This window comes from Panthera tigris, chromosome E2 (assembly GCF_018350195.1).
Source record: "Panthera tigris isolate Pti1 chromosome E2, P.tigris_Pti1_mat1.1, whole genome shotgun sequence".
Classification (NCBI taxonomy): Eukaryota; Metazoa; Chordata; class Mammalia; order Carnivora; family Felidae; genus Panthera; species Panthera tigris.
The window spans coordinates 8,979,679-8,989,977 of NC_056674.1; the positions used below are offsets into that span (position 1 = coordinate 8,979,679).

The following is a 10,299-nucleotide window of genomic DNA, read 5'->3' on the forward strand; positions in this document are numbered from 1 at the left end:
CTGCGATGCTGTCTAGGGTCCCTTTAAGGAGCACCTGCGTGCCCTTCCAATTCAGAACCCCTGGAGCAAGGTTGCCAGGCTGCAGCTGGAGGCCAGGGTTCATTGCTTTGTTGGAAGTGGAGTGTGGTGGGCCAGGAGGGAGGGGATTAGGGCAGGTCCCAGTGGGAATCTCCCTCCCTCCCTCTGAGCCCTCTTTCTTTGCCTGCTTACTTCCCAGAGACCCAGAGAGTAGGTCCCCAGCTAAAAAGAGGGTCAGGTATGTTTAGAAATTGGCCGGAGAGGCAAGGTACCGAGGCGTGAATGTGAAAAGCTTCTCTGCAGGCAGGAGGAGAGGAATTTCCAGGATTCCAGGCAGGTGGGTGCTGGAGGCCTGGGGTCACTGAGGGTCGAGTGTTGGGGGTCCAGGGTCCTAAGTTCCCATGCCTGGGTATAGAAGAGTTAGCTATTTGGGGGAGAGAAAACCAGATTCCTGTGCCCCTGAAAGTAACGAAAGCTGGAAACAGGCTGCTGGGTCCCTGGAATTCCAGCTGTCTGGGTCCAGGAGAAAATTTAAAGCATAAGATCAGGTGTTGGAGGGCAGAACATCCACTGGGATGTTGGATCTGTGTCCTGACGCCTCAGTCTTGCTTCTCCAGGATGTCTCAGGAGAATGACACATGGACGAAAGAGTGAGTGGGGAGAACAGGATGGGGAGAGCAGGGATGGAAATGGGGGCTCAGGAGGAACTCAGAGTTTGATAATGCCCACACCCACTCAACTGTGGCTTCTTAACCTTATTGGTGGGTCGGGCACCATCAGCCTAGCAGTAAGGGGCAGGGGGCCTGGACTCCTGAGTCCTGACAAGGAAGGGCTGGGGATCTCTGACTCCTGGATTCCAGACAGGCCAGTGCTGGGAAAAAAAGAGTTTCAGAACTCTTCTGTGACCTCACAGAGTGCTCAGCACCCTAAGTTGGGCCTGGAGAGGGAAGGGAAGGAGAGGCTCTTGGGCAGTTGGGGGGCGGGGAGGGGAAAAGGCGGGGAGGTGTTGCCCTGCTTGTTGTCACCATGAGCCTGCACCTCTCTCAGGTTGCTGGGGGATGAGCTGGCCGCCATGAGGCTGCAGAAGCTGGAACAGCAGGTACTATGCGCGGGAGTCCTGCCAGCCCCTCTTCTGTCTTCCATAGCTTCCAGGAACACCACCCCCAGGACTTGCTCTGGGACTCCTGGCCCTCTTTGTCTCCCTCCAAGCCTCAAGTCTGCAATTGGGAAATGAGAAAATAGGCAGTTGGGCTTCTAAAGAAGCAAACCTTGGGGATGAGAGTCCAAAATTTCTAAAGAACTAAGGTTCTGGAGGGCGGGACTGCTAGGGCCCTGGGGGAAGAGGGGATTGGGTGCGAGGACTGCTGGATCTGAGGAAGGAGGGACTGAGAGCCTGGACTCTCCCTCTCATGCATGCCTCCCCTTGCCCCGGGCCCTCTTTCACCCCTGTCCTCCTGTCTGGTTCCTGGTCGCCACCCCCTCACCCCCTTTTCCCACTCCTGCAGCGGCGGCTTTTTGAGAAGAAGCAGCGGCGGAAGCGCCAAGAGCCCCTCATGGTTCAGGCCAATCCCGACGCTTCCCTGCGACCCCGGCGACCATGGAGGCGGGAGGAGCGCCTCGCAGGGGACCGCGGTGAGGAAAAGTTCCCAGTGTCGGGCAGGAGCCTAGGCCTAGAGGGAGGGGTCTGCGGGAATTTGGGACGGGGCCTAAAGGGCTCAGGGTGGAGGGGCGGAATGGAGTCCAGAAGAGCCCAGTGCAGGCCCCTTGGGGGCCCAGGAGCAGGACCCGCCTGAGCTCAGCGGCGGGATAGCCAGAGCGCGGGGCAAGGCGGGGTACAACTGGAGGGTGGGGCCGGAGAGAATCCCTTGATTGGGCTTCTTGGAGCTCTGGGGCGGGGCTTGAGGGAGCTGCGGGGGCGGGCCCTGGAAGCGCCTGAAGGCTGGAATTAACAAAGCCTGGGGGGCGGGGCCTGGATCATTTAGAGACAGGTCCGGGAGAGACCGAGAGCCCCCTGTGGGATTGTGTGCCCGCGCTGAGTCCGCAACAATTTAGCCGTAGAGCTGTGCTTGGTTGAGACTTAGGACGGAGTTAGCGTTCTGAATGGGTCTCAGGGGTCTGGGTGGTCAGAGACAGTGCCTGGGAGTCTGTGAGGAAGCAGCTCTGCGCAGAGGACGGAAATTTGTACATCGTGTTAATGGGATCCGCTGCACCTTCTCCCAGGCCTTGGGAACCCTTTCCTCCAGGAGAACATGCCAGAGGCACATCTGTGCTCTGGCCTCCACAGTGCCCTGGGCTTCACGATCTGCGGTGGAGATGGCAGTGGCGAGTGTGACCCACTGGTTTCGCCGACAAAAGCAGGTAATCTCGAGTCCTTGGACCTGTCTATATCCTAGAACTACACTCCCTCAGAATTCAGGACTCTGGAACCTTTCTCTCCAAAGGACCCAGGAGTCCAGCCCACTCTGGGCTCTGTCATTCCTCACAGCAAGGAGTCTAGGTCCTGAAACTCCTTCTCCAACACTCAGGAATCCGAATCTACAGGCCCCCTCCCCTGCCCAGCCCAGCCATCCTGGTCTCTAGTCCTCCTTCTCCTGGCTTCCAGATAGTTCCGATCTGGAGTTGGAGGAAGTGTCCATGGAGGATATTCCTGTTTCTCCACCTCCTTACAAAGAGCCTCCCAGGATTCGACGCAGGGGTTGGCCAGCCCTCCAACGACCTGGTAATTTCAGGGACACTGGGGTGAAATCCTCTTCCCTTTTTTGTAACAGCATTATTGAAATACATTTCACATACCATACAATTCATGCATTTAAAGTTTACCATTCCATGGTTTTTAGTATATTTACAGAGATGAGCAGCCATCACCACATTCAATTGTAGAACATTATCATTGTCCCAAAAGAAACCCTGTACCTTTTAGCAGTGACACCCCCCTCCCCAACACACACACCCCATTTCTCCAGCCCTAGGCAAACACTAATCTGCTATCTCTTTAGATCTTCCTATTCTGGACATTTCATTTAAATAGAATAATATAGTCTATGAACTGTGGCTTCTTTTACTTAGCATGTTTTTAATGGTCACTTTTGTTGTAGCATTATCAGTACGTCATTACTTTTTATTTCTTGATGATATCGTATGACAATTCCTTCTATTCTTATAGACCAATGATTCAATATGACCAATTGATTCGTATGACCAATGATTCAACAACAGGACTCCTTTTGAAAAACAAATTTTAATGTCTGTTTACTTATTTTGAGAGAGACAGAGAGAGCAGGGAAGGGGCAGAGAAAGAGGGAGGCACAGAATCTGAAGCAGTCTCCAGGCTCTGAGCTGTCAGCAGAGTCCAACGCAGGGCTCCAACCCATGAACCTCGAGATCATGACCTGAGCCGAAGTCGGAGGCTTCACTGACTGAGCCACCCAGGCGCCCCAATAACAGAACTTTTAATTATCGTCCCAAACTTCATTCCTCCGCTCCATTTTAGCTCCTAGTCTCTCTGATGTGGTCTTTGGGAGAAGGGAAATGGAGGACTTTAACCCCTCTCTATTCTTAGATCCAGGGATCTAGAGACTTCTCAGCCAGTGTAGGTACCCATGTACATGGGGGAGAAGGAAGATCTGGCAAGTGTGAGGAGTCATACAAAGAGGCCAGAAACCCAGGATATCTGGCCTTTTCCAGGTGACCTTGTCCCAAGTTCCTGGGACCCGGGTGTCCTGAGCCAGCCTTCTTCTGGCTTCTTCCACTCCTTAGGGGCCAGTGCACAGGAAGAGAGCAAATTCCAGGATGTTGGAGACGAATATGAGGTACCCAGTCCAGGACCAAACCCTGGAATGAATGGTGACGGGGGACATGGAGACTTGGCCTCCAAAAAGGTGGGAGGTGGCACAGCCAATCAGGATATAGCAGGAGGGCTAACCGGGGACTCTAGAGTGGGTGGGTGTAAAACTCTGCAGCCTAATCAGAGGCCCTTTTTACTGGTGGGCGGAACCTGTTATGATTGGTCTAGTAGTTTCTCTCTGTGTGTTACCATTTATGAAATCAATCTAGAGGATTTAAATCTATGTAAGCACATACATTAAAATCCAGCCCACCAAAAAGTAGCGAGCTTTGGAGAGAAGGGGTGAAACAGTGATAGGGAAAAGCTAGTTGGCACTCGCTCTGGTATCGATGAAAGTAAGTTAAATAGTTTCAAGTGGGTCGCTCTGGGCCATATTATGTTATCTAGACCGAATCAACACTGGTTTTAGTTGGAGGGACGGTGCTTTCAAAGGGATTCTCCCAGCGGTAGGTGGAGTGGGCGTGGCTTCAGCGGGACGTTGTTAGTGGTAACCAATGAGGACTTGGCTGGGTGGGCCCCTTGGAGGTACTGGCCAATCAGCAGGTGACCGGGATGTTTGGCCAATAGGCGGAAGACATGGTTGAGGGAGGGCGTAACCCTGAGCTGGCGTGGCCAATCAGTAGTTGACAAGCCTGGGGTGGGGGCGGGTCTCAGCTCTGTCCCCTAACTTGAATTTGGCGCGTGGGCTAGGGCAAGCACCCGGAAGAGAAGAAAGAGGAGTCGGAGTCTACAGTGAACTCCCCAGGAGCGGCCGAAGAGGAGGTGTCGGAGGACCCGGAAGGCGAGAAAGACGCAGGCAGCAGTGATGTAGGAAGCTCGTCCTGCTCGCCTCCCCGCGCCCCAGGCCCTCGACTGGGAGAAGACATGGAAGCGTATGTCCTGCGGCCAGCGCTGCGCGGCCGCATAGTGCAGTGCCGCATCAGCCGCGACAAGCGCGGCGTAGACAAGGGCATGTTCCCTTTCTACCATCTCTACCTGGAGGCGGCCGACGGGCGGAAGGTGCGGTCTGACAGCCTCTGGAACGAGATCCACCTCCCAGGGACAAGCCCCGCCCCTTTCTGAGCCTTGTCGAGACTTAAACGATTCCAGGCCTTGCTCGTCTTGGAGCTAGGACTTGTGAACTCCAACGCCAAGCCCCGCCCTTCACAGAACTTTCTGTGAAAGGCTCCTTTCTCAGTGGCCTTAACCAAGCTCATTACTAGGCTTCGTCCCCTCTTGAGATAAGCCTGCCTTTCTCAAAGTCTCAGCCTTGGTCTCAAAGTCTCAAGGTCTCTTTGAGTCTCAAAGTCTCAGCCTCCAAAACTCCACCCCTTACATACCCTCTCAAGGTATTGGACCCATTGTGTTTGGCCCCTCAAAGAGCCTTCTTATCTATCAGGCCCCACCCATGCCTGGGATAAACCCGGCCCCTCAGGAACCAAGCCCCTCCCCCAGAGCCAGGCCACGTCCCCCTCAAGCTGGCCAGTTCCCCCTCAGTGTGGTGGCCTCTCTTCAAAGTACTCTCCCCAAAAGAGGCTAGTTCCCTTCTCGGTAGTGCCAGACTTGCTCTTCCCCGGTGAAATGCCTACCAAAGTCCTGCAGTGTTCCACTTGAGGCTCTTCCCTATTCTCCAAAGCGGCCCAGCCTTGCCACAGTTGGGCTGCCCGCTGCCTGGGCTCAGCCCTGACCCAAGTCCCAGTTGCGGACCGGATGAGGGGGAGATATTAAGATGTGACGCGCCGCTTCCGGACGTAGCAGATGACTTCGTTCAGAGAGAACCACATCTCCCAGCAAGGCTTGAGATATTTAGTGCTCCATTACCCTCTCCTCTGTCATGGGGACGTGGTGTTTCCTTGTCTTAGACCCCTGACCCTAGCCGGATACCAGAAATCAATCCTGATGGGCTGTTTTTCCTATCCACAGCACTTCCTCCTGGCTGGACGCAAGAGAAAAAGGAGCAAAACCTCCAATTACCTCATTTCCCTGGACCCCACAGACCTGTCTCGGGATGGGGACAACTTTGTGGGCAAAGTCAGGTGGGCAGAGCCCTGATATGTGTGAAAAACGGGGGCGGGGGAGGGGCGGCGGCAGGGGAGAAGGGCAAGGGAACTACATTTCCCAGAAGGCCACAGAGCGCAAGTTCCACCTGTCCAAGGACCTTTTGTCTTAGACTGATGGGTTCTGTTATTTCTTCACGTGGTAGCCCCGGGGTGGTTGGGAATAGGAGAACTAAGGGCTTTGGAGCAGAGGTTGACATTTAGGACAAGTTCTGGGGCCGCCTGGGTGGCTCAGTCTGTTAGGCCCTCGACTCTTGATTTCGGCTCAGGTCATGATCCCATGGTTGGTGAGATCTAGCGCTGAGTCAGGCTCTGTGCTGACAGTGTGAAGCCTGCTTGGGATTCTCTCTCTCAAAATAAATAAGTAAACTTAAAAAAAAAAAAAAAAACATTTGACTTCTGGAGAGGCAAGGTGGGGTGGGACTCCTAAGTTCCTGTGGGAGAGGGCTGTAATGCATGGATGTAATGTAATGCATGCATTCTTGAATCTCTGGGGGAAGAAGGTTCCTAGAAGGTCAAGGCAGGAGGCTAAAAGTCATGGCTTATCAAAGAAACAGAGGGGCTGGGGCTGTGGATACATGGAACACAAAACTTAAAACTTAAATCTCAAGCAGAGGGTTAACGGGAAGAGTTGATGACATGGGAAAGCACTCCAAGTACAGCAAAACAGTAATTATGATTTTTGCTCTGACCACCCCCCCCTCCTGGAGCAGATCTAATGTCCTGGGCACCAAGTTCACCATCTTTGACAATGGAGTGAACCCTGAAAGGAAGAATTTTGTCCCGGAGACCACTCGGATCAGAGAGGAGCTGGGGGCTGTGTGCTATGTGAGTTTCCTGGAGACAAGAGAGAATGAAGCAGGACGGTGGGGAGGAGAAAGAGCCAGGCCAACTGGAGCATAATTCCCACAGGAGACCAACGTCTTGGGATTCCGAGGGCCCCGGAAAATGACTGTGATCATTCCAGGAATCGATGACCAGAACCAGAGACTCCGCGTCCAGCCACAAAACGTGAGTTGGCTAAGGCTGAGACTGTCTGGGTCAGTGGGAGAGGAAGGTCTGGGGGACTGGCCATAGGTCCTAAGGGAGAAGGGGGCCTATGGCTTGCAGAAGGTCATATGTGAAGCCAGGAGGACTTTGTTAGACTTCTATGTTTCCCAGAGGAGAGAGACTAGAGACTCAAAAATCTGCATCCGGAGGAAAAAGGCCCATTGGTGGTAGGTTAAACACCCCCCCCCCCCCCCCCCCCCACTTTATCTGCTAGGAGCAGGAGTCACTACTGTGTCGCCTCCAACGGGGAGCTAGCCAGGGACTGGTCCTGCTACAAAACAAAGCCCCGTGGTGGAGCTACAGGAGCGGCGCCTACGTACTCAATTTTCACGGTCGAGTCACCCAGGCCTCGGTCAAGAACTTCCAGATCGTGCATCCGGATGACCGTGAGCTCCTAAGAACCGTTTTCCCTGGGCGGGGAGTAAGGGGAGGTTGGAGGGTGGCATGAGCCGACAAGAACTACGTCTCCCATCAGCATTTGAGCGTTTGTCTAGGCTGGACCGAGTCCACGCTGTTGCAAAGCCTGTTGGGAAATGTAGTTTTTTAAGCGGCCCTCGGTTTCTGGGCTTGGCGGGCGCGCCGCCCAGCCTTTGTGTAGTTCCGGAAGCTCAGAGGACCGCGGGAGGGAATTGAGGGGTGGGGCTGGGCTCAGATCCTGACTTCCTCCTCAGCCGATGCCCTCGTGCTCCAGTTCGGCCGCGTGGCCCCAGACACGTTCATCATGGACTTCTGCTTCCCGCTTTGCCCCCTCCAAGCCTTCGCCATCTGCTTGTCCAGTTTCGATGGAAAGCTGGCGTGTGAGTAATCCAATGAAATACCATACCCTCGTCAGCTTCTGTCGCCTGCTCATTGGGAGAAAGGGCCCCAGCGCGCCTTCTTTTGCACCACCTTACTATTAACACCTCGTACGCTGCCTGGGTGCCCAGTCGTGTGATTCAGGGAGTGGGCTTTTCAGCAGCACCTGCTTTCCCGGGACTCAAGAGTCGTGGGAGATGGGTCTTAAGCAACAGAAAATCAAAACGCATCTTAAGAATCACTGGGAACGATTCTGGAATCGCCAGAGGGTCAGGGGTGGGACATCGGGCGGTAGGCACAGCTTATACAAAGGTCTTAAAGTGGAAAGAGACTTGATTGGCTTGGGAATATGAAAGCCTGGGGAAGCAATGGAGAGGGGGCAGGGCCGGAGGCTGGACAAAGGACAGGATGTTTGGGCCATTCTTCTTTGAACTGCTCAACAGATCTGAGGTCAGAAAAGACTTCTGAGTTGGAAGCAAACTTGAATTCAAGACATGCATGGGTGAGAGAGTAATTACAATACTGGCTAACACCTGTATAACATTTGTTATTTGGGGGCGCCTGGGTGGCTCGGTCGGTTAAGCCTCCGACTTCGTTTCAGGTCATGATCTCATGGTTTGTGGGTTCAAGCCCCGCGTCGGGCTCTGTGCTGACAGCTCAGAGCCTGGAGCCTGTATCAGATTCTGTGTCTCCCTCTCTCTCTCTGACCCTCCCCCGTTCATGCTCTGTCTCTCTCTGTCTCAAAAATAAATAAACGTTAAAAAATAAATAAATAGGGGGGCCTGGGTGGCTCAGTCGGTTAAGCGGCCGACTTCGGCTCAGGTCACGATCTCGCGGTCCGTGAGTTCGAGCCCCGCGTCGGGCTCTGTGCTGACAGCTCAGAGCCTGGAGCCTGTTTCAGATTCTGTGTCTCCCTCTCTCTGACCCTCCCCCGTTCATCCTCTGTCTCTCCCTGTCTCAAAAATAAATAAAACGTTAAAAAAAAAAAAATTAAAAAAAAATAAAGCTCAAAAAAAAAATTTGTTATTTGGCAAGGATTATTTTTGCCAGTTTTTAAGTTTATTTTTTACTTTTTTAATGTTTATTTATTTTTGAGAGAGAACACGTGTGAGCAGGGGAGGGGCAGAGAGAGGGAGAAAAAGGATCCAAAGCCGACCCTGCACCCAAAGGAAACAGCCCGATGCGGGGCTCGAACTCACAAAACATGAGATCATGACGAGCCGAAGTCAGATGCTTAAGCAACTGAGCCACCCAGGCGCCCCAATTTTTATTTACTTATTTTTTATCTATTGTTTTGAGAGAGCGCGCAAGCAGAGGAGGGGCAGAGTGGGAGGGAGAGAATCCCAAGCAGGCTCCATTGCCAGCACAGAGCCCAACATGGGGCTCAGTCTTATGAACCACGAGATCATGACCTGAGCAGAGTCATTTGCTTAACCAACTGAGTCAGCCAGGCGCCCTTGGCGAGGATTGTTTTAAATATGAACATCTTGGGGTGTCTGGCTGGCTCAGTCATGAGAGGGTAGGACTCTTGATCTCAAGGTTGAGTTCAAGCCCCACATTGGGTGCAGGAATTACTTAAAATCACTCAATAAGAACTCCTTTGGGGCCTTACAATCCTGTAACATGTGCTGTTAGTCACAATCTCTGGAACAGGGCTTATAAATATGAAATTGGGCAGCTGGGAGCCTCAAGCAATTCACCATTTAAATGGCCAATAGGAGGATGGGTATATTCCGGGAGGCATGGAGGACTAGAAATGAACCCCCCCCCCATTTTTTTGAACGTTCATTTATTTTTGAGAGAGAGAGAGTGTGAGCGGGAGAGAGGCAGAGAGAGAGGGAGACAGAATCCAAAACAGGCTCCTGGCTCCGAGTTGTCAGTACAGAGCCTGACACGGGGCTTGAACTCAGAAACCGTGAGATCGTGACCTGAGCCAAAGTCAGATGCTTTACCCACTGAGCCACCCAGGTGCCCCTGAACCCTTGTTTTTTTGTTTTTGGTTTTTTTTTTTTTTGAGATTACTGAGTCCAGCTCCTAGCCCCCCTTGGGGAGATAACTGTCCCAAGTTTATTTGAGAGAGAGAGAGAGAACGGGTGGGTAAAGGCAGAGAGAGGGGACAGAAGATCCGAAGCAGGCTCCATGCCAACACCAGAGAGCCCGATGCAGGGCTTAAACTAACAGGGAGATCATGACCTGAGCTGAAATCAGACTTACCTGGCTGAGCCACCCAGGCGCCCCTGTCCCAAGTTTAATAAAATTTAGGCAGAAGCCAAAGAAAAATTAACAAGACCCACCAGCCCTTAGTTCAAAAGCCTCAGGACAAGGGGCGCCTGGGTGGCGCAGTCGGTTGGGCGTCCGACTTCAGCCAGGTCACGATCTCGCGGTCCGTGAGTTCGAGCCCCGCGTCAGGCTCTGGGCTGATGGCTCAGAGCCTGGAGCCTGTTTCCGATTCTGTGTCTCCCTCTCTCTCTGCCCCTCCCCCGTTCATGCTCTGTCTCTCTCTGTCCCAAAAAAAAAAAAAAAAAAAAAAAAAAAAAAAAAAAGCCTCAGGACAAG

General features: G+C 53.0%; 1 protein-coding gene across 6 annotated transcripts; it reads left to right on the top strand.

Annotated features, from left to right (window-relative positions):
- The first annotated feature begins 92 nt into the window (after nucleotides 1-92).
- On the top strand, nucleotides 93-7,779 carry TULP2 (TUB like protein 2). Of its 6 annotated transcripts, none has more exons than XM_007074143.3 (13): nucleotides 93-355; nucleotides 636-668; nucleotides 1,066-1,117; nucleotides 1,524-1,650; nucleotides 2,239-2,376; nucleotides 2,621-2,737; nucleotides 3,703-3,827; nucleotides 4,553-4,861; nucleotides 5,765-5,877; nucleotides 6,612-6,726; nucleotides 6,811-6,909; nucleotides 7,163-7,334; nucleotides 7,620-7,779. In XM_007074143.3, exons 2-13 carry the CDS (start codon nucleotides 637-639, stop codon nucleotides 7,751-7,753), a joined length of 1,533 nt encoding a protein of 510 aa, XP_007074205.1. In that variant the 5' UTR covers nucleotides 93-355; nucleotide 636; the 3' UTR covers nucleotides 7,754-7,779. The 6 variants fall into 6 exon arrangements, with proteins under 6 accessions (XP_007074205.1, XP_042825064.1, XP_007074206.1 ...); XM_042969130.1 differs by having other exon boundaries at nucleotides 7,169-7,334; XM_007074144.3 differs by having other exon boundaries at nucleotides 94-355; nucleotides 3,775-3,827.
- Nucleotides 7,780-10,299: the final 2,520 nt, after the last annotated feature.